At 40.9% G+C, this 24,776-nt stretch overlaps 1 protein-coding gene across 1 annotated transcript in view; it reads left to right on the forward strand.

Annotated features, from left to right (window-relative positions):
* FAM241A (family with sequence similarity 241 member A) overlaps positions 1-15,430 on the forward strand; it is a 55,542-nt gene extending 40,112 nt beyond the window's left edge. Inside the window, exon 3 of the mRNA XM_058666936.1 lies at positions 15,288-15,430. Within this exon, the coding sequence (XP_058522919.1) occupies positions 15,288-15,323 (36 nt within the window). The 3' untranslated portion in view covers positions 15,324-15,430. The remainder of the gene's footprint in view (positions 1-15,287) is intronic.
* Positions 15,431-24,776: the final 9,346 nt, after the last annotated feature.

Consider the following 24,776-nt stretch of genomic DNA (forward strand, 5'->3'; position numbering starts at 1 on the left):
ACTCTGTACTGGTGAAGGTCTTCTCGATCATGCCTGTTAAAATTTACATATGCTTCCTGTACATCCCTTTATTTTTCCAAGTGAAAGAAGCTTCCTGCTATTATTTCATTTAATAACCCCTCTAATTCATTCTCTTTCCACACAACCAGGAAATTCTTAGATGTATATGTTAGGTTGTTAAATACAATGACATAAATCTCAAACACTGTTTCAGTGTTTCTAATTTTTTCTTTTCTTTTTTTTTTTTTTTGGTTTGGTCTGAGTTATTTACAAAATTTTGTCTTTCAGTTTGGATATTTCTCTGCTTCCCTATTTGTGTTAAGGCTCTCCACTGTACTTTTTGTCTGATATATTGAATTGCATACCTTGTCAAGATGGTGCCTCCCTGCTTGTCATGTGGAGCCCTTGTGCGAGGGATGAGAAGTGGGCAATGTGCTCCCTTTCAGTGGGTTATGTGGGTACCCCAGCCCCTACTAATGCTCCAGGTTGGAACCACGTATGTGTGGTCCACAAGTTTCTCCCCGAGGCAGTATCAGTGGTGACATGGGTTTCCACAGACTCCTTTCATGTCTAAGGATATAGATTCTTCTGACTACTCGGTATTTGCTGCTAAATATGATGTTTTGGAGGTGTGGGGGAGGGGAATGAAGTAAGTATTTTATGTGCTAAGACCACAGTCAGCTTCTCAGGCTGAATTAGACATCAGTGGGTGACCGCGGAATTCCCTCTCAGCCAAAGCTCTGAGTGATGGAGTGTGCAGCAGTTTGTTCCTTTGTTGATGTGCAAAGATGGTGACTCACAGCTGGCTGCATCACGCAGCTCGCTGCAGTGCTCTGTCTTCTCTTGTGCCTTGGAATCTTTTTTTTTTCCCTTTTTCACCATGAATTTCCAACACTAAGTCATCTTCCACAGCTTTTCCAATACCATTAGCCAACTGCCGGATCTAAAGTGGAGCAGTGGGATTCAAACCAGTGCCTAAAGCATTGCAGGCGGCAGCTTTACTGTACTCCACATTGCTGTCCCCAAATACTCAGTTCTGAAAAGAATTTCTGAGCAGTACGACCCAGCATCTTTTCTCATTCTCTATAGTTCCTTAGTCACTTCTCAAACTCTCTCATACTCCAGAGTATGGTAGGAAATCGCTGATTTAAACCGTGAGCCCACTTGTCAAGATAGCTCAAGATAGTTAAAATAACTTGAGGGTTATAGCCTTGTCTATTGTTTCACCTAGCTTCTGTTGTGAGATTCAGGTCTCCCATTTTGTTTTTTTGTTGTTTGTTTCTTTGGTTGGTTTTGGATTTTTAGAATTATTCATTTTTATTAGGCAGGTAGATTTACAGAGAGGAGAGACAGAAAATACTGTCTAACACTGGTTTACTCCCTAAATGGCTGAATGGCTGGAAATGAGCTGATCCAAAGCCAGGAGCCAAGAGCTGCTTCTGGGCCTCCCATATGGGTGCAGGGTCCCAAGGCTTTGGGCCATCCTCTACTGCTTTCCCAGTCCACAAAGCAGGAAGTTGGTTGGGAAGTGGAACATCCAAGACCCAAACTAATGCCCATATTGGATCCTGACACTTGAAAGGGGAGGATTAGCCAATTGAGCCATCGCCACACCCTGGTGTGGCCAGCCCAGGTCTCCCAATCTGATGAAGCTTTAGTCAAACACTATGTCCAGGTTCCAACAAAGGCTCGATGGTATCAGGAATAAATGATGGTATCAGAAAAAATGACCAATAGAAAAGCCCATCACTTAAAAAAAAGATGGGGGCTGAGAGAGTCATTTCATAAGATGTATGTTATATAAATAAACAGTTTGAGACAACATTAAGCTAATAAAATCATCACTCAGAGCACAGACCATGAGGGCAAACCATCGTCAGAGCTGGATAGATTTAATTTTAGATGTAGGTAAGTCTAGTTAGTGATTTTTTATATCATTCCCAAATTCTCAGAGCAGTTTTAATCCTCACAACTTTTGGAGCACATTCGAAATGAGATTTTCGATGGCACAGCAGATTCAGGAAGAAGCTTCATATTTTACAACGCCACCCCCACCCCCAGGCACACAGTTGTCACTGATTTATGATCTGAAAGTTTGGCCTTAGGTATGACTTTGCTGTTCTATTTTTAGCACAAATGACTGTAGCAGCCACATTTGGTCATTCAGCAGGCACTTATACAGCGCTTTCGCCAGTTAGTCCAGAATGTCTTGGGGGCCCCTAAGAGTAATTTTAGGTGTTATTTTTATCTCTGGAGTCTTAGGAGTGTGCAAGACCAAGCAAGACAATGGCCACAAGCCAGATACGAACTAAACTTCCCCGTGTTTAGGCACGATTTTCTCCTTTGGGTACAAAAATATATTACCACAGCGCTCAAGCATACTTCCACATAAAAAGATCTCTTTATGTCAGACTCCAATTTAAGGCTTTGTTGTACCATTTGCTAACAAAAATTGTATAAGTCACATACACATCTCTTTAAACTTCAATTCCCTCATTGGTGAAGCAGAGTCACTGTTATGACTGAGTGAATTCTTGTGTATATTATTCTAGTGTCTTGGATAGACCAAGATTTCAATAAATACTAGACATTTCTACTATATTTATAAACACTCATGCATAAAAAAGACAAGCTTCTTCAATATGCCAGGCTTATCTATGGAGCAGTACAAAATACTGATTTTGTTGTTGCCACAAGACAGATAGGTATAAGCGAATGCTGTCGTGGTCCTCTGCTCCCAACTCCCTATGATTTAAATATTTGTGAATTCTCTTATTAATTTCACTTACATGCTTCATGGATTAATTGATTGCAAAAATAAGGGATACTGGTAAACAGAAATGAAATATGATGTGTCATTGACAAGATGTTTTCTTGTCCACTTCCCACTTCCCACTACACTGTGCACTTATTACCCTTTTCCTGGGTAAACATATTTCACAATTCTATAGCAAGTTTAAAGAGATACGAAGTTAAATTAATTTTGAAAATGTCTAACTTTGAGGTCAACACCATGGTTCAACAGGCTAATCTTCCACCTGCAAGCACCGAAATCCTATATGGTTCATGTTCCAGGTGTTCTACTTCCTGTCCAGCTTCCTGTTTACGGCCTGGGAAAGCAGTGGAGCATGGTCCAAGTCCTTGGCCTCTGCACCCTCATGGGAGACCTGGAAGAAGCTTCTGGCTCCTGACTTCGTATCCATTCACCTCCAGCTGTTACAGTCACTGGGAGAGTGAACCAGTGTATGGTAGTACTTTCTGTCTCTCCTTCTCTCTATAAATCTGACTTTCCAGTAAAATTAAAATAAATCTTTTTTAAAATGCTTAACTTTTTTAAGATTTATTTATTTTTACTCAAAAATCAGATTTACAGAGTGAAGGAGATACAGAGAGAAAGATCTTCCATAACCAGGGTCACTCCCCAGTAGCTGCAATAGTTGGTGCTGAGCCAATCCAAAGCCAGGAGCCTCTTCCAGGCCTCCCACGCAGGTGCAGAGTCCCAAGATTCTGGGCCGTCCTCCACTGTTTTCCCAGGCCACAAGCAGGGAGCTGGACAGGAAGTGGAGCAGCCGAGATACAAACCAGCACCCACATGGAATCCTCGACATGCAAGGCAAGGACTTTAGCCACTAGGCTGTTGTGCCAGGCCCAAAATGCTTAATTCTCTGTTTTACTTCATTGAGTCACCATGTGACATGTTGAGAAAATTATAAACAGTACCTCGCTTTGATTTCCAGATAAAATTTCAAACTAATCCATGGAACCATGTTATATTTCCAATACACGCTTAAAAATGTTTGGTCAAGATAAATACAACTTTACCCATAACTTTATTCAAAGTCCATAGTCTTTACTAGTACTCTAACACAAAAACAAAAATAAAAATCATGCCAAGGGAAAAGCCATTTAAACTAGAGGTTAAGATGCTTGTGCCCACCTTGCAGTGCCTGGGTTCTGTTTCCAAGTTCCAGCTTCTTACCTTAGCTTCCTACCTTCCACTGCAGAGCAGTGATATGTTCCTAGAGTGACTCCAGCCCAGCCCAATTCTAGTCACTGGGCTTTTGAGGACTGAACCGGTAGATGATGGCTCAGCCTCTTTTGCACTCTTTCCCATTCCCCCCACCTCTCTGTTTTCTCAAATGAAAGAGAAGTCCAGCCAAGTCAACATACATAGATTTATTCTATATATAATAGGAGCAAAATCTAGCAAAGATGATTATTCTGTTGCATTTAAAAGTGTATTGTTGGGGCTGACCCCAGAGTATTGCAGGCTAAGCCTCTCCAGTATCACAGATGGACTCTGGTTCAAGTCTTAGCCATTCTACTTTTGGTCAGCATCCTGCTTGTGGCCTGGGAAGGATGCGGAGGATTGCTCAAGTCCTTGTGCCCTGCCCTAACACAGGAGACCTGGGGGAAGCTCCTGGCTCCTTGATTACATGGGCTCAGCAGAAGCTGCTGCAGAATTAGGAGAGTGAACAAGTGGACAGATGACCCCTCTCCTTCTCTCTCTGTAACTTTTTCAAATAAAAATAAATAATCTTTAAAATAATAAAAATAAAGGTATATTGTTAATATATTCTAAAGCTTTATCTTTTTAGTGTGTGAAAACATATTAAATCATAGTAGGATATTAATATCTTTCTTTGGCTACCTTCTTCCATCCTGGATTCCTCTTCATAGTTTCTTTCCTTCCAAGTAATTCTCTCTGCCTAAAATGTGGAGGTTTCTTAAATCAGATATTTACGGATATTAGTTTTTATGAAAAGCTATGGCATATCTTTAGTGCCATCTCTTAGTACACTTCAAAACTGGTTCTGCCACATTTTCCTGAACTGTCAGTTTATGCTTCCAGATATGTTCATAAGATGCTCATGTGTTGGCCAAATACAGATCTCCTCAGATATTTCTTCTGCTTTTAAGTTGTAAGTTACGGGTCTTCACAACATTATGCCTGCCTGTCTGTCTTCTCAATCAGTTCCCTCTGGAATGGAAATACAGTGAGCATTTCCTTCCCTTACATATTGCTGACATCAAATCAGCCTTCCTTTTTTTTAAAAAAAAAGATTTGTCTGTTTGAAAGACAGGGTGCAGGGCCCAGAGCAATGGTTCAGTGGCTAAATCCTCACCTTGCACATGCTGGGATCCCAGAATGCCAATTTGTGTGCCAGTTGCCCCATTTCCCATCCAGCTCCCTGCTTGTGACCTGGGAAAGCAGTCAAGGATGGCCCAAAGCCATGGGTCCCTGCACCCGTGTGGGGGACCAGGAAGAGGCTCCTGGCTTTGGATTGGCTCAGCACTGACTGTTGAGGCTACTTGGGAGTAAACCACCAAATGGAAGATCCTTCTTTCTTTATCTCCTTCTCAAAGACAGAGGGAGGGTGAATGTGAGAGACAGAGAAATATGTACCATCAAATGATTCACTGCCCAAATTGCTGCAATAGCAGGGACTGGGCCAGGCCAAACCAGAAGTTTCTTCAGGGTCTCCCACATGAGTGCAAAGACCCAAGGACTTGAGCTATCTTCCACTGTTTTCCCAGGCATATTAGCAGGGAGTTGGATCAGAAGTGGAGCATCCAGGACTCAAACTGGTGCCATATAGGATACCAATGTCACAGGCATCAACTTTACTCACTGTGCCACAATACCAGCCCTGAATACAGCCTTTCTTCCCTGAATCTGGCTTGTAAAAGCCATAGGCTAACAATGAAGACATTATTTTTTCCAATGGTAGAAACAAGATGATCTAGGCTTTAATACTTGTCTTAAATTACAGGTGCTATACTAGTGCTATTTACTCTGCTAGGAGATGTTGCTTAGCTCCACCAAAGTAAGTCAGACAAACCCTACTGGAATTCCTCTCCTTTCCAGATGATTCATTTATCTTCATCAGTTACTGCTCAAATGTTAATATCAGGACAAGGGTCTTAATAACTCCTCAAAGCATATCCATGCCTTACATCTTATATCTCCACTGCTGTCTAGTCAAGATTGTTTTCCCACCTGCCTATTTCCCCCAATGCTTATTGTTCCTGTGGTTCTCTGCAGGGCTCCGTTCCCAGCAGAACTCTGGTTTTCAATGCAATTTCTGAAGCTGGCTAGAGAACAAGCTTAAGACACTGTTTTTGGTTTTTGTTTTGTTTTTAGTAGATTTGGACATTCAATCATAGCACACTGAAGTGAAACTGATGTGAGACATCATTTACTGTCCTTTTTTTCTTTAAATACAGGGAAAAGGGTATCAGCACAAACTCATATTTAGTTTAATGTAACTAGAGATGAATAAATACAGAAATAACTATATGTATATACATATGTATACAAGGACCGGCTTTGTACTTATAACTTTCCAAGCAGAGTGGGCCTAAAAGCTACAACATCCCAGTACCCACCAGTACGCCAGCACCCAGATCTTTATTTCTAACATTATTCACCTCTATAAGAAATCAAGACTCCCTAGAGAAATGGCTGGCTGTGGATCTAGGCGGAAGATATACAAGATGAAATTGAAATACCAAGAAGTTCCAAAAAGCACAGAAGTGCTAAAATTACATAGATACATACTCTTACAGGGAGGGAGAATATAAAAGCCAACTAAAAGGGTTCCCAGGAACTAATCCTGAACTACTCTGAGCAATAAAACATATAAAGCAGCAATGAACACACTGGGTATGGTAAGTTGTAAAAGGTCATTCCATTAGAAATGAATAGATGATTGCATAAATTAAAGGGGGAGAAGAGATGAGTCTCTTGCCCAGAAGATTTGTAAATTCCCTGGAAAAGAATCATGCATAGATATGTCCTCCAGCCTGGCAACCCCCATTTCTACTCAGCTCCATCCATGGTGCCCCCTTAGCAGACCTGCGTATCACCCAGAGACCCTCTCGGGCAAAGGAACAGAAGCTGGAAACTCTCTGGAGTGTAAAACTTCACACGGCTTGATAACTACGCCGGCAGCAACACCTATTTGTTTCCCTATGAGAGATCTGGTTTATGAGAATTTGAAAACATTACTATCTGAATATCTCCTATACACTCTTCACCATTTTTTAAAGGGAAGCTACTCTATCTGTGGCTTACAAGGATATGTGTGCGATGAGCAGGAGACATAGCAGAGGAAAAAGAAATGCCACTTGAGTCTTGCCCCTGAGACATTATGTCTTATTCCCCTATTCCCAAATGCCAGTTTAATCTAACTCTGAGACAACAACATCATTGGCTAATATTTAAAATACATCCTGATTTTGCCTAATGTGAGGGATCTTCAAAAAGTTCATTTCTAACATATATTATGAAAACACTGAGTATGGGTTTCAAAAACGCTTTGCATCAAAACAAGCCTGTATTTTAATTCCATTTTTCCACAAGCTTTTTAAACTGCCCTCATATTTATTTATTGGTATATGCATTGTGCTATATTTATATCATTATTTTATATGTAGATTTTATTATGTGTATTTTATGAACATTTTCCAGGAGACATAATAAAATGTTGCCTGCTGTAATCTCTGAGTGATGGGCATGTATTTTTATTCAGAATTTTTGCTAAATTTATTTTATAGACCATAAATATACAATGCATGGACACTGTAATAATAAAAGGTCTTGGTTTTAATCCATGTTAATTAATGCTGTACCTTCTGTTTGTTCCCTGCATGGCTGAAAGGGTTTTTTTTTTTTAATATAATCTATCTAATGAAATAGCTGCAAAAATAAACAGTGAAGGATATTAATAAACAAGTTTCCATTGCTTTCAAAGTTTTCCATAAGGTGTTGGTTTTCAAGATGGAAATTTCCAAGCTATTTTCATTTGTTGCAATTAAAGTTGCATGCATGGTCAGGGTTGATCACAGCTGGGTAAATTTGGTGATGCCTGGGTGACAAAAAGCATAATAAGGCCCAGATGCCAAAGTGTTTTCTTTAGATTGCACCTGGTCTGTGGAGGCCTGAAAACTCCAAGGGCTGTGTCATAGCTAGTTGTTAGGAAAATAAACTGAAGGTCATAGACGGGTCAGTTGTAACTATTTGAAGTGTAAATTTCCCATCACTGCCAATTGCTTTGAACCTGATTTTTATGCCTTTGTTTGTTCAATCAATCACTTACCAGGCATCGGTTATGAAAGTCTCCTGAAAGTCTGGAGTTCCTGAAAACATTTGTCAGGAAGTTCCCTTCCTTAGTTGCTCTTCTACCACCAAAACAAAGCCAGGAAGCAGAACAATTTCCAAACCTGCTGGGACAATCCTGCCTTTTTTCTTTTAGATGGGTAATGATGCCAATTGTAATCCAACTGACCAAATAAACACCAGGACCCAAAGTCTTGTACCTTACATTCTATTTCTGCCTTCTGTGATAACTTGAAGTGTCTTGCACCTAGTTCAGCTGGTCTAGGCCACATTTAAGCCTGTGTGAAAACTGGATTTGCAGCTGAAAGTTACAAATCTTGCTCCAGCTCCGATTTGCTCACCTGCACCAGGTCAGACACTGTTTTCCTCATTTCCTTCCATGTAAACTTGCATAGAACTTATTTCAAGTCTGTAAAAACAGAAAATACAAATTTGTAAAGTTTTTTTTATTGGTTCCTGGAATATTTTCTCAGAATAATGGTGAAAGTAAGAATGTATCACCTATTTCTTATCTAGACATTTGCATCGGGAAAAGAACCTCTGGGAAGCAGCTTATGCTTTCATTTAGTTTTGTTTTCTGTACCAAGATTTTTGCTTTGTTTTTATTGCACTCACCCTCTTTGTTGTATTGGCAAGGTTTGAGCTTCCTGTTGATTCATGCATTCACAAACACTTACCAACATCTGCCATCTGCAAAGTAGTGCTGACATTGAAAGGTCTAAGAAATACCCAATATAATGGTTGGACCTTGTGGTCTCACTGGAGAAGTCAAAAATAAACATGTGAAAACTTAAATAACAAATGCAAGAAATAAGTTGATTATATAACCCCTTCTGTATTTGAATAGGATCATATTAAAATACTATTAGATGTTCAATTATATGACCATCAGGTGGCATCCCATTCTTGTCCCAGGAGTGTTGACCTTGGTGGACGTCCTTAGCTCCCTGTAACTGCATTTTGTTTGCTTCAGAAGGAAAATTGCATCTCTAGAGCCGACTCTCTTCCCCTGAGTATACAAGATGGCAGTCTGTGCAACTCCCCTTCCTCTCCTCCTGACAGCACAAAGCCTCCACTCTGCCACCTGGACTTTTCATAAGAGCATGAGAAAGTCTTGGTCACTTTCCTGTACCTTTCTGGAGTTGTGGTAATTGGATGGAAGCCTTGCTCCATCCCATCATCAACCCAGCCCTCCCTAGTGCTCTACTCCCTGGGGCCTGGGGAATACCTATGAAGAAAGCACCGCCCAGAAAGGGAGGGGATGGTCTCAGACCCTCCTGTGGGAGATCCTGTGAGAGGAGCCATCACTTGGCTCCCCAGTAGAACATTCATCCAGAAAGAACACTTACTCCTCATCTGAGTGCCCCCGTGTTCCTGTGGTTCCTTGCATATGGCACCCCAGTCTCAGTTCAGAGTTTCTGCCTCTTAGAACAGCCCAGGCAGAGCAGCACGGAGCTCTACTCTCCAGACTGGCAAATTCAATGACTTCGTAAACTGGGGGAGGTGTCTCTCCACTGGGAGCTATTACTTAACCCTCTTGGAAACACTAAACTTACTTTCTTCTACAATTTAAGATTATCTTTTAGCTCTCCTGCACATTTGGACTGGAGGCACCTGCAGCCTGCTGGATGTCTGCATCTGGCTTGTGCGTCGGCTCAGAACAGGCACAGACAGCTTCTAAAAGTGACTGTAGATCATGGACCCCATGACACAACAGACCCATGTTTAAAATCCCAACCTTCTCTCTTTTAACTTTTAACTGTTCAGTTTTCTTAATCATAACACTTTATTGAGATGTTCTAAGGACTAAAGCTAATGAGCCCAACTTGTTATGTACATCCAGTTATAATAGTTACTATTTTCTGAATCTTTGACCTATCACTCAACATTAAAGATTTTGTTAAAGCATGAGCTGTTCTCTTCTCATCTTTCCCCCTGTGCTCTTCCGAAGGTGAAACAGTTTGTAGATGTTGCTTTTCCTTGGAGACACTTGTCATCTTTTGGAATTTATCTGCTTTGCAATTTGTTCTCTGATGGGTTACATGAGAACTATACTTTTGCAAATTACCTGGCTTTTTCTTGCTTGAGTGAAAGCAACATTTTTTGTGTGGTTCAGTTGTCCAGGGAACTAGATGAAATAAAACAGATATAATGTAGATAATTATTAAATGCGAATGTGAGTAGAGGGAGACTCATTATATATATATTTTTGCTAAACCATAAAACTTGGAAAATTTCCAGAATTAAAGTTTTTCTAAAGATTGAAACACTTTGGAGATGGGCCGGGCTGCGTGGCCTAGTGGCTGAAGTCCTCACCTTGAACGCCCCGGGATCCCATATGGGCGCCGGTTCTAATCCCGGCTGCTCCACTTCCCATCCAGCTCCCTGCTTGTGGCCTGGGAAAGCAGTTGAGGACGGCCCAATGCCTTGGGACCCTGCACTAATGTGGGAGACCCGGAAGAGGTTCCTGGTTCCCAGCTTTGGATCGGCGCGCACCGGCCGTTGCAGCTTACTTAGGAAATGAATCATCAGACGGATGATCTTCCTCTCTGTCTCTCCTCCTCTCTGTATATCTGACTTTGTAATAAAATAAATAAATCTTTTAAAAAAATAAAATAAATAAAAAATAAAAAAAACACTTTGGAGACTACATTTCGTATTCTAGACATTGCTTTGATTAGTGTTACACTAACATAGTTTTTGCTAAACTGTGAAAGAGTTCACTTCTGAAAGCAGAACTGATTACAAACAGTAGTGAGGAATTTGTCCTGAGAATTAACCTACAAGCCATGATGACCACATTGCCCTCCCTTGATCTCCACATTGAGATCACATTGGTCTTGTTGGTCAATGTTCTAAAACTTCCCTCTGTGTCTGGAGGCTAATTTTATAATCAAATGGACTTGGGTCTTTTTTATGACTTACTAGTAAAGATTCTTCTGTAACTCTAGCCCTGGAAGAATGGATCCCAATGAAGCAGGAATTTTATGAAATGTTCCCGGTCCTTTATAGATTATCCTGTTGCTTAGACCTCTCTCACTATCCTCATTCTCCTCTCATGATCCCATTACTACCCCATTTTCAGTGTCTACTCTGCAGAAGCTGCAGCAGCTTGCCAAGCCTGTGTCAGGTTCTGTGTGTTTACGTATATGCTCTCACTGGTAGCCCTCTCCCACTGCCAGGAGACCTCTGACAGGCCAGGGCTGCCACGTGATCCTCCTTCCCGTTTCAATGTTCCAGGCCTCCCCTGATGGCTCTAATTCCACATGCCAAATGTACTTCTGGACATTTTCATATTGATCCTCATTTACCTCTCATATTTGGCGTACATGAAATGGAAAGCATGCCATTTATACCATTCCTGCCATCTTACATCTCAGCAAAAAAATAGGCATCCTAATTACTACAGAGAACAGGACAGGATATTGCAAGTCAGTATAAATGTCAAAAAAAAATCTGTATATCTCATACTCTATAAAATTGTATGTTTTATGATATGATGTCCCTTACCTTGCTAAAAGCAAAAAGGAAACTACTATCACCTTTTCGTAAAATGAAAGAATCTAAGCAAAATATAATAAACATTCACCATGAGCTGACTATGCAATAATGCAATTCCTCAAAAGGGTGAACTCCCCAAAATTTTGGGGAAAATAGGATTAATAAAAGACATTTTCTATATAATAAAAACCACTTTCTGAGTTAACTATTTAATAATACTGATATTAGGATTCCCTCCCAATTCAGTAAAAAAAAAAAAAGATAGTCCTTCATGTCATCATAGAGAATAACTAGAGAGACAACTCTTTTGAAACTATTTCCTTATTGTCTATGATTGTGGCGTGCTGCATAATTGAGAAATAACGAACCATGTGGTATATCAAATAAGAGAATCAGTAAGCCATGATTTGGCAAGAGTTCTCCACTTTATCCACAGCAAAGAACATCCTGATTGACAAGTTCAAGCTTTCTGGTTGACTTCACATGCCTTCATAGTAAAGAGTTATTCTCATATAATGACAGCCATAGGCTGCCACACTCAGCTTTCTGGACCACTCAGTGGCCTTTCTTTCTTTCTTTCTTTCTTTCTTTTTTTTTTTTTTAAGATTTTATTATTATTGGAAAGCCGGATATACAGAGAGGAGGAGAGACAGAGAGGAAGATCTTCCATCCGATGTTTCACTCCCCAAGTGAGCCGCAATGGGCCGGCACGCGCCAATCCGAAGCCGGGACCAGGAACCTCTTCCAGGTCTCCCACGTGGGTGCAGGGTCCCAAAGCTTTGGGCCATCCTCAACTGCTTTCCCAGGCCACAAGCAGGGAGCTGGATGGGAAGTGGAGCAGCCGGGATTAGAACCGGCGCCCATATGGGATCCCAGGGCTTTCAAGGTGAGGACTTTAGCCGCTAGGCCACGCCGCCAGGCCCTCAGTGGCCTTTCTTGTTGAAGAGTAACATGCTCAAAAGGCAGCTCCTGGTTGACTGACCGATTGAATTGTGTTAGTCCTGAAGCCAAGATCTGGCCTTTATTCAAAGGTGACACAGCTTCTCCTTTTGGCTGAACAAGAAGATCCTAGTTTCTGATTGCTCATTGCATCCTGAAGTCGGCCTCATTTATGTGAGGTTTTGCTTGATATTACCTAATGAATTGTTCCAGTGTTTATTATAAAACTGCAGTTTTGGTCTTCGAGCAAAGAGTAAATATATGTATTCTTGCCTGAAATATTTGAATAGGCTTGAAACAATTTTTTTGTAAAACAGAAGATTTTAAGAAAAAGGTATAATTGTATGCATAAGATTGTGTAAAAAGAGATTAAAACCTGTTGTTTTGGTTTTTTAAATTTTTTCTCTATATATAAAAGATGTGGGTTTTTTGTTTGTGTTTTCGGTTTTGTTTAGAAAAGCAGAGAGGAGGAGAGAAGGCGAGATCTTCCCCCCACGAGTTCACTTCCTGAAGGGCTGCAATGCCCTGGCTGAGCCAGCCAGAGCCAGGAACCAGCAGGTGCAATTGGGTCTCCCATGTGATGGCAGGGGCCCAGGTACTCGGGCCAGCTTCTACTGCTTTCCCAGGTGCAATGGTAGTGCACTTGTTGAGACCCTAAAGCAGGTTGCAGATCATAGTCTGTCTTGTTTAGCCTGCTATGCCATAATCAGGCCCCTATCATTTTGTCATTTTAACCCAGTTATTATCCATGTTTTTTTTCTCCTCTGGCCAAATGGCCTTGTAAGAGTAAAAATAGTTGGCAACTCAGTAATGCATGCTTACAAAAACAAACTTTCTGTAAAGGGCCAAATAGAAAAGATTCTATGCATTTCCAGGCATTAAAGCTACTGTACACAGTAAGAGAATGAGTGAACATGGCTCTGCTCCAACAAAACTATTTATAAACTCTGAGATTTAAACTTTTCGTAGTTCTCACGTATTCTAAAATATTCTTCTTTTTGCTTTTGTTTTTGTTTCCTTCAGCATAAAAACTAGTTTTAGCATGTGGGTCATCAGAAAGCAAGTAGTAGGCTTGATAACTGTAAGCCATGTTTGGCCAATCTTACTGACCACCAGACCTCGAGTTTTGACATGAACCACATTTTCAGCTTGACATTGAATAGGCTGACAACACTTCAAGCTAAAGCCATTTAAAATAGAGCTCAGAACACAGGCCTCATCTAAGCCAGCTGTCGGCTTGCCTGAAACCCCTGCTTTCTGTCCATCAGGACCTGAAATTTAGACATAATCATAGACTGTCCTGTTTGAGATGAGAACTCCTCCTGCTGCCACTGAGCTCAGCCCTCCGTTATCCACCCTGTGCTGTCGCCAGAGCCCTGAAGTCAATGTCCGCTACTTGGCTTTATCTGACACACCTCTGCCAGACAGGCTTCACCACACCAGAAACCCTTCCATGACTCTCCTGTTAATTGGATTTATTTCCAACCTTCAACTGGCAGTCGGGGCCAACTAAAACATGATCCCACATAGCCTTGTAATTTTGCCTCACCCTAAAGTTCATTCTGGAATCTGGCTGGTATTTGTCACTGTGCTGGAGGCTGTGGTACAACGATGAGCAAAAATAACATGACCTCCACCTGTCCTAACTCCACAGTCTCCTGGCAGAAAAGACGTTCGTCATAATCATGTAATACATACAAGAATGGAAACGGTTTACAAGAAGCGCATAGGTAATCTAAGTACTGAATGAATTTCAATCTAGAGTTTCACATCAAACCAAAACTTTACCCAAGAGTGTGCCTGAAATAAAGATATGCTTAGGAATACCGGGTACTGGAGCATTCATCACATACAGACCCTCTTAGAAGAGAGCTAGCAGCAAGAATAATCCTTGAGGGCACTTAGAGACCTATAGAAAATGAAGCCGGGTAAGACTTTTATAGACTTCATTGGGGTGATGTCTTCTTTTCTCTTTTTTTGTTACTTATTCTATTTATTGGAAAGGCAGAGTTACAGATAAAGAGGTAGAGGCACAGAAAGAGACGCCAGGGGCTTGCCAGACTGCAGCCAGGAGCCTGAAGCTTTATTGGGTACTCTCATGTGGGTGACATGAAGGGACCCAATAAGTTGGGTTCATTGTGCTGCTTTTCCAGGAGAATGAGCAGGGAGCTGAACTGGAAGGGAGCAGGCAGCACTGACCTCAATCAGTGCCCATGTGGGATGCCAGCAGAGCAGCAGCGGCTTAATGTACTACACTGCAAGGCTGGTCCCTGGGGTGACATTTTCACTGTGTTTCTACTTTAAATGTGAGAAGTTCAGTGTATGTGATTTATGCTTAATTCTATAAAAATTTGACAGGAAGTTACGTGTATTTAAAATAAATAAAAACCTGCGTAGCTATCATATAGGTTGAGATGAAAAAAAAAAAAAAAAAGAAGAAACACTAATATCACAAATGTGAAACCAGTGACTGAAGCCATGACAAAGAGTGACAAAGAATGACAAAGAGACCAATTGGAGGCATTTGCTTTAGGAAATTTAGGGAAACCTTCCACGTAAAAGTGATGCTTAATCTAAGAACTAATAATCAACTACAAATGTTACAAGCCAGAGTTTAGATAGTAATTCTATGTTCCAGGTACTTTATTATGTTACTTAAATGTATTAATTATTTAATCTTCACACAATTTCTTTAGCTTGTTCTTTTGTTATCCGTATTTTATAGAAGAGAATGTTGAAATGCAGAATAAACACATCTTGACTGGGTCCGGCGCGGTAGCCTGCTGGCTAAAGTCCTCACCTTGCATGGTTCATGTCCTGGCAGCCCTATTTCCCATTCGGCTCCCTGCTTGTAGCCTGGAAGAGCAGTTGAGGACAACCCAAAGCCTTGGGACCCTGCACCTGCATGGGAGACCCAGAAGAGGCTCCTGGCTCCTGGCTTTGGATTGACACAGCTCCAGTCAGTGCAGCCAACAGGGAGTTGGCTACAGGATGGAATAGCTTCCTCTCTGTCTCCCCTTCTCTCCATAAATCAGATTTTCCAATAAAAAATAAGTAAGTCTTTAAAAAGAGAAAATATTTTTCTCCCTAATGATAAAATTCTAAACAATTACTTCATCTTTCGTATTGTGCAAGTTTCAAATATGTTAAAGAATAACATGATATAACTTCCTTTTCATCACTCCATTTGAAATGTTAATTTCAAATTATGTCAAATATGCCAGTAAGAATGGCCCACATACAAAGAAACACCAACAACACTTGCTAGCAAGGATGTGGGGAAAAGGGAACCCTTCCCACTGCTGGTGAGAGTGCAGGTTGGTACAGCCTCTGTGGAAATCAGTATGGAGAACACTCAAACAACTCAAAATCTGCATACCATATGATCCAGCAATAGCACTCCTAGGAATATATCCAAAACACCTGTTACACGAAAAACCAACATGCACCCCTATGTTCATAGCAGCACAATCAATAATTGCAAAAACTTGGAAGCAACAAATGTCCATCAACAGAAGACCGGATAAGAAAGCTACGGTTCATCTACTCCATAGAATACTACTCAGCTATTAAAAAAACAAAATGCAGTTCTTAGTGGCCAAATAGGCCCAACTGGAAATCATTATTCTAAGAGAAATGAACCAATCCCAAAAGGTTAGATACCACATGTTTGCCTTAGTTTAAGATGAAATGATTTCAATACAAAAAGTAGTACCTGTAAATTGTAATATTATTTCAACCTCAAACAACCTGTATCACATGCAATAAGATATTGTGATGTAACCAATGAACCAACAATCAATGTGAGTCAGAATGCTTATGATCTATATAAAAAAAACTGTAAAACCTAATATGCTTTTAATATGCTATGTTATTCCGTAATGGGTTGGGAAAGCAGAAAAATCTTACACCTTCTTAGAATGTGTGAGGAAGACATTAAGTATAAACTATCAATAATATATCGGGTAACTTATAGATAACAGACTCGAATCAACATTATACAATAGTAAAACTACAAAGACATACAGTGAGAATCAAAAGCAATCCTGACAGCCTCTTAACAGGAGGTCATATGCACAGAGCAGGGAGGGTGACCCCAGAGAGGAGCAGGAGGACAGGAGGAGGCTTGTATCCCAACCCTGGAGACTCCCGGATCCTCAGCCAGGACTATCAGTATGAGCACCGAGGACTACATCCCAACTGCCAAGGAGACCACGGGGAATTGGAGTGCCTTCAGAGGCCAAGAACTCCGAGGTCATCCACCCCGTTTGGATCTCCCACATGGGATGGAAAGAAGTCCAGATTCTGCCTCGCAGGATCCAAGGTCATCGGAACAACAGGCAGGAGCCCTGAGCGGTCCTTGGAAACAGAAGAATAGCAAACTTCGTTTGGGACTCAGGAGAGGAGCTTTCTCTGGTCCTTACTTAGTTCCAACTCTGGATCCCCACCCTCTCTTGCAATGACCATCAGGGTCGCTCTCGAGCCCCACCTTAAAAAAATTAGATTAGATAGACAGAGACCAATAAGGAACGCTTAGAACCAGACAGGAAACACTCAGCTTGGACTCACACATACCTTACTAGGTAGGACACAAAGTTTAGTTACTCCTCACTAAGGTATTGAATATTTCTCTGCACATCCCTCCTAAAATTGTTCTGTGCCTCAACTGTTAACATATACCTTGTTAGAGTTATAAGCCAGTTTAGACTATCCTAAAATTCCCCAAGTTCAGTAAAAATCATGCTTCAATACTATAAACTGCTAAATATAAAAATGAAAATAGACACGAGACAGCTGAATAGTACCCTATAGCCATTTTAAGGTATGTAACAGCCAGTTGTGTATAAACTAAAACTGAAATGTCAATGAACTAGTCACAGCATGTGGTTAAGAACTTGCATTTTTAAACATATTGGTTACTCAATACCATGTCAATTGATTCCATAATGTTGTAAGTTATTGTCGATATTGTGTTGGGGCTTTTCATTGGAGGGGATGATACTCTGCCAGTTCTACTTTCAGACCAGGGTTGGTCTCCCAAGGAAACTCTTGAATTTATCTGGACAATAGGACACTGGACTCAATGCATGGTACATGCTCACAATGAAGGAATCATGACTGGATATGAACTGTAATACTGCAAAAATGTGGAGGAATCCACAATGGGGGGAGGGGAGAGGAGGGGTTGGGGAAATCCCAGAGCCTATGAAACTGTGGTATAAAACTAAATTTAAAAAAGAGAAATGTTAATTTACTTTACAGATCCATAAATCTGTGTATTCACAAGTCCTCTTTTGGAATACTTTTCATATCTAGCATGTAGACAGAAATACAAATAAAAGATATATTATACTGTAAGTATAATGCACTCCACAAACCTAAGGTTTTTTATGGCTAAGGCAAACATACTATATGAGCTGGCAAACAGGCAGACAATTCTTTCAATCACACTCACTGGCAAGTGTTGATCTAAGCCACAATGGGCCTGTGGATTAAAGTCCGTTGTGGAGTAAACGTTCATTCACCAGCAGGGGTGTGTAGTGCAGACTGTGTGATGCTGTGCTTGTTTCTGGATATGCAACCGCATCCTAAAGCACCAACACAATTTTGGAACTCACTAGACTCTGACCTAAAGAGAACAAATGCAAAGCTTAAAAGCCAACACAGCAAATGGTGTTCTAAGATCGAGAGAGGCACTGCTTCAGAATTCTCTTTTACCTTGCCATTCACCACTTCACAATCGTCCTCCAGAAGCATAAAGGAACAACGATTTTCAAAATCCGATGGGGGGCCCAACAAGTCGTAACTGTTGTGTGCTCGTTTTGAGAATGTGGTTAGTATCTAACCTCTTTTCATGTCATATTTCTTATCTGTAAGTCTAACCTACCTCTTTGAGGGGAAAAAAAATGACATAATATGACAGGGAGAAAAATTACAAAGTGTTTCCACAGGTCATGGCTCAGGTTAGAGGGACCCCCATCCCCTAAGGAGGAGCCGCATCCTGGGAACCAAACCCCATGAAAAAGGGAAACAATTTCCAAGAAGTTAAACTGTAACTAGAACTACAGATTGCTCATCTTGGCTCTAACCTGCTCATTGTAGCTTCTGTGCCCTTGCTTGCTTGCTTGCTTGCTTGCCAACGGAAAGGCCACCAGGATGTGGGTGTTTTGTTTCCTTTAAAAGTTCACTGTCCTAACACCTCGGGGCTATCTCCCTCAGACTTCTTCTGAGTGGGGACAGTACCCAGCTGTCTAACAAAGACTCCCCAATTCTAAGTTGGCTTCCATGGTCTTTTATATGGTACACCCCGTAACAGTATGTGAAACCACTTTAGGATTCTAAGTGACCGTGCAAGTATGTTTGTGTTTGTAGTGAGGTTGGCAATGTAGCATGGACATTTTTACCATCCAATCCACAATCATTGCTGTCAACATAATATTAAAAAACAAAGTGGTAGAACTGCGGCATGGAAAGGAGATTAGTAGAAGACGTTTGCTTTCTGTTCATTAAATAACTAGGAAAGGTGATTACATTAGAAACAATGTTAATGCTGGGTTTGTACACCAAGTTAACTTAGACAGCCATCCTATTAGATAGAGCTCATAAACCCATCTCCTTTTTGCGAGATTTTTAATTCATGATACATGTCTTTCTCAGAGTTATCCAAGCTCTATACCCATTCCCATATTTATCAAACAATAATAAAATCTCCCAAAAAGTCATTAATTTAATATTCTCAATATTGTTTCTAATCATGTAGGAAAATTGTAGATCTGAGTTCAGTTCTTCTCTCCTTGGAAGTTCTGGTCTGTTAGTGTAAAAATGTAAGAGATGACAGAAAAAGAAGAGGCTGACTTGGAACATTGCCAAGTGGCATGAGGCTAACTGTCAGTAACCTAAATTCAAATCCTAACTTTTCCGTAAACATTTTTACTTCAGATAGCTCATTTTACCGCAGCAGACTCCTGCAGTGGCAAATGAATTTATATGTGTTAGTTCATTTATTTGACACTTTTTGATCATTTACTAAATGCCAGGCACTGCATGGGTAGCAAGGGTTTCAATTGTCAGCAAACGTGGATACCTTGTAACACATTTGTGAGCAAATCTCTGTCCTCAAGGAGTTCACACTAAACCCTGTTTCTCTGGATAACTGAAGAGACCCATGTGTAACTACCAATCTCTAGAGGCAGGCTGGATGCTTCTCCCCTTTTCATGAATTTCTATGGTCATAGCAAAAGCATTTTACAGTTGTGATCATCTAAATTGATTCATACATGACTAAACATATCCAAATATTGAAGATATTCTACTTTGTTCTCTAAATTAATTAAATCCTTAAACTGTGCAAAGTTGCTCGTCGATACATTGTTATGTGTATCATTCATCAGAGCACTCTAGTAACTTCCAAATCATTTCCTGAATTGTTACCATCTTTATTGGACACAGTTGTCCCTAGCTGAATAATTTCCCTCTCCTAGCCTGATTTGCCATATGGAAGCACATTAAATTGCTGTAACAAAATCCCCACTAAGTCAATAGTAACATATCAAGAATTTCTCTCAATATTAACACTTATTAATGTTTAAAATATTAACCTTCATTATATTTCTTTTCAAACCTCACAGTACCATTTGATATATATATATATTTTTAATTTGAAAGGCAGATATACAGAGAGGAAGGTCCTCTGTCTGATGGCTCACTCCCCAAGTGGCCGCAACGGCCGGAGCTGAGCCAATCCAAAGCCAGGAGCCTGGAGCTCCTCTGGGTCTTCTAAGCAGGTGCAGGGTCCCAAAGCCTTGGGCCATCCTTGACTGCCCTCCCAGGCCACAAACAGGGAGCTGGATGGGAAGCAGGGCCACCAGGACCAGAACTGGCAACCATATGGGATCCAGGTGCGTCCAAGGTGAGGACCCCAACTGCTACACTATCGTGCCCATCATTTGATATTTTTTATGCAGTAACTATCTCTAGTATCCCTTCCTGGAATAACATATTTAATGGACTGTACCAATGGATACACCACAGAAACAAAGTAATCCAATGACTGCCACTAGTTCTGAGTTTAAACTGTGTTTAAATTCCAACTCTTCAGCCCACATTTTAAAAATCCCTCTTATATTCCAGTATCAACATTTGTAAAATGAGAATGATCATGATGACTCTATTACACAAAAGAGTTAATTAATACTTACAGTGATGTTGCATGAAATCAAAAGGCATTCTCTGGTTCCAGATGTCTTTATGCATCTTCCATGTCCTCCTGTTTGTCATAGAATCTATGGTGGAAAAACTGGCAGCCCCTGGTCAAGGTCTAAGGCAGCTTTCCCCAGCTGATAACTGACTTCTCTGCATCTCTCTGGCTTCTCAAAGCCCAAAGGCCCTCCAGAATCAAAGTGCTAGTACCTCTTGCTCACACTCATGATGGACCTGAAGGACATGTGTTACCCAAGTTATCACACTGGAATGTGTCAGCAGCCACAAACCTGCACAAACTGCCCCTATAATGCCTGCAGCCCCACCCCGTCCTGGAGCTTGGTGACTTAGGCAATCAATTGTCCAGTTCCTTATGGAGTTTTTTAAAGATTTATTTATTTTTTTACATTAATTACATTGCATTATGTGACACAGTTTCATAGGCTCTGGGATTCCTACCACCCCTACCCTTTCCTCCCCTCATGGTGGATTCCTCCACCTTGTTGCAATATTACAGTTCAAATTCAGTCAAGATTCTTTCATTGCAAACATATACCAGTCATAGAGTCCAGCATCTTATTGTCCAGATAAATTCAATGGTTTCTTGGGGAGACCATCTCTGGTCTGAAAGTAGATCGGGCAGAGTATCATCCCTTCCAATGAAAAGCCCCAACACAACATCAACAACAATTGACAACATTATGGAATTAATTGACATGGTATTGAGTAACCAATATGTTTAAAAATGCAAGTTCTTAACCACATGCTGTGACTAGTTCATTGACATTTCAGTTTTAGTTTATACACAACTGGCTGTTACATACCTTAAAATGGCTATAGGGTACTATTCAGCTGTCTCATGTCTATTTTCATTTTTATATTTAGCAGTTTATAGTATTGAAGCATGATTTTGCTGAACTTGGGGAATTTTAGGATAGTCTAAACTGGCTTATAACTCTAACAAGGTATATGTTAACAGTTGAGGTGCAGAACAATTTTAGGAGGGATGTGCAGAGAAATATTCAATACCTTAGTGAGGAGTAACTAAACTTTGTGTCCTACCTAGTAAGGTATGTGTGAGTCCAAGCTGAGTGTTTCCTGTCTGATTCTAAGCTTTCCTTGTTGTTCTCTGTCTATCTATTCTAATGTGTGTGTGTGTGTGTGTGTGTGTGTGTGTGTGTGTGTGTGTGTTGGGGTGGGGGGGCTCCGGAGCGACCCTGATGGTCATTGCAAGAGAGGGTGAGGATCCAGAGTTGGAACTAAGTAAAGACCAGAGAAAGCTCCTTTCCTGAGTCCCAAAAGATGCTTACTGTTCTTCCGTTTCTGTGGACCACTCAGGGCTCCTGGCTGTTGTTCCGATGACCTTGGATCCTGCGAGGCAGAATCTGGACTTCTTCCATCCCATGTGGGAGATCCAAATGGGGGTGGGTGACCTCAGAGTTCTTGGCCTTTCTTATGGAGTCTTAATAGCAATTCCTGGGAGAGCAAACTTGAGAAATGGTTTAGCCCAATCAAGCAAATGAGACACCAATGACCAAGCTGGCACAAAGTCCTCGGAAGCCTGCTTGTAAGTCAGCTGTGAACCTTTTAGTCATTGGAGTTTAAGGAAATATGTAGGAGGACCTACCAACCAGTGTGAAAATGCTTCAACAGCTTAGGGACAGTTAATGCTATGATTTTGCAATGTCCTTGGCAGCAGAAAAACTAAAGGGCTCTATTTTGTACTCACCAGGAGACAGTATTTAGTTTGGCATTGTTTCAGCTTGTTCTGCACTCTGACTGTACTGCACATCTCTTGGATTTCCTTGAGGCAGTTGAGGAGCCACCATGCCCATCCATGTACCAGGCAGCTGCTCTCAGGCCCTTGCCAAGATGTCCTAACAGCGTGTCGTTCAGTGTCCACACGATTTGTCTAGATGTGAATTTCTCTCTGCTTTCCTCTGAAATTATGCTTTCTGAATCTAAGGATTCATGTCTTATCAAACACTGATGATATTTCAGATGCTGTCTATATGAATATCTCTAAGTCTTATCTCTCCTCTCTCTCCTCCTGAAATTCCTTTTACACCTACTCATTCTAGACTTCAATCTAGTTCCCTGTCTTTCATGGTTTCAACTTTATGTACTAAATATTGGGTAATCTCAAGATTTGCTATTAGTGTGTAAGGTCTTTTATTTTGGTTGCTTGTTAAATGTGAAAGACAGAGTGAGAGAGATTGCTCACTGGCTGGGTTGCTTCCCAGTTTTCCCAGCAAGGGCCAGGGTGTGGGGGAATCATACCAAAGCCAGGAGCCAGGAATTTGGCAAGAACCTGAGAAAAGCTGCCTGAGACACGGATGGGCATGGTGGCTTCTCAGTGGGCTCCTCCGCGGCCCCTGGGAACCCAGGCGATGTGCAGTACAGTCAGAGTGCCGAACAAGATGGAACAATGCCAAAGTAAATGCTGTCTCCTGGTGAGTACAACAGAGAGCTCTTTGGTTTTTCTTCTGCCAAGGAATTCAACCCAGGTCCCCTCTGTGGGTGTCAGGAATCCAGCCACCTGAATAATCACCTGAAGCTTTAGCAAGAAACCAAATAAAAGTAAAATGTCTGCTAAAAGTAAATTAAAAAAAAAAAAGAAAAAATCTCGGTATCCATCTGTGATCAGTTTCCTGCAGCTTGACAAGCTTTCTTTAGCATTATGGCGAGTAAAGTCTGTTGCATTGAATTCCCTGTTTGGCTTTATCAGTAAATGTCCTTATTTTGCCTCAACTTTTGAAAGATATGCTCCCTAGATATAAAACTCTAGTTGAAAGTCTACTTATTTACATATATGTATATTTTTTCCAAAGTTACACATTTTTGCCTTTTCAGGCCCCTTTCCGCTATGCTGCAGTCCTTATGGTACAAAGTTAGTTGGTATTCTCATCTAACCTACGAAGGTCTTTTTCCTTTTCAGATATCTTTTTGTGCTTTTCAGATACCTTTGTCTTCAGTTCTCAGCAATTTTCAAAGTTCATATGTATATATTTTATACCAAAATAAACGTATGTCTTACTCGAGCTTCCATGAACTTTTTGTTGCTATTTTTTCTTTTTCCCCAATGAGCTTTTCAAAGTCACCTTGAAGAGTATCTCTCTCTCTTTCTCTGATATTTGCAGCAGGGGAAAGTTCTGCTACAATTTCAGACATTTTCTGGTGTGTGTTTAGAGTGATTTATGAGGTCCCAGCATCCAAGCACGTGACATGTAGAGAAGGAGGTACTCTGCTCTCTGGCCTGTCCTCCGCCATTGCCTTCTAGGTAATAATTGGCTGTGCAAGTTGTGCAAAGAGGGAAGAACTGTCAAGGTCATTTATTTTCAAACCTTGGGTTTACTATTTTCTATTATTTATTCATTCATTCATAATTTTATTATTGCAAATACACCCACGTTTAGCAATTTAAACATTTGAAATGAAAACATCTTAACAGAAATAAAATAATACCAATTGGGGGCAGGCGTTTATAAAATGCTGCTTGAGTCTTGCCTATGGGAGTGCTGGGTTCAAATCCAGGCTCCATTCTCAAATGCCAGCCTGCTGCTAAAGCGCACTCATGGAGGTATCAGTGTTTAGTCAAGTGGATGGGTCCCGACACCTATACAGGAGGCCTGGATTGGGCTCCAGTCTCCTGGATTAGGCTTGGCACAATGCTAGCTGTTTTAGCATTTGGAGAGTGAATGGGAGATCTGCCGGAGTCCAGCTCCAGCCGAGTTCGGAGCTCGGGAAGGGTGCGTGGAGTCAGTGACAAGAAAAGACACAGACACTGTCACTTGGTGCCCTCTTGTAACAGCTCAAGAAGAAGCTGTCCTTTTTATTTACTCAGACACATTACAAGCCTCTGCACAATTGTTTGATTGTTCTATTTTTACTTCATGACGAAGTGGGTATGCACAGATCTTCGTTTGATTATTTTATTTTTTGTTTCATGTTCAACCAGTGCTCTTAAATATGATGCTGTAAGTTACTATAATCAGTTTCTTTAAAGCAAGCCATT

This window comes from Ochotona princeps, chromosome 7 (assembly GCF_030435755.1).
Source record: "Ochotona princeps isolate mOchPri1 chromosome 7, mOchPri1.hap1, whole genome shotgun sequence".
In the NCBI taxonomy this organism is placed as follows: domain Eukaryota; kingdom Metazoa; phylum Chordata; class Mammalia; order Lagomorpha; family Ochotonidae; genus Ochotona; species Ochotona princeps.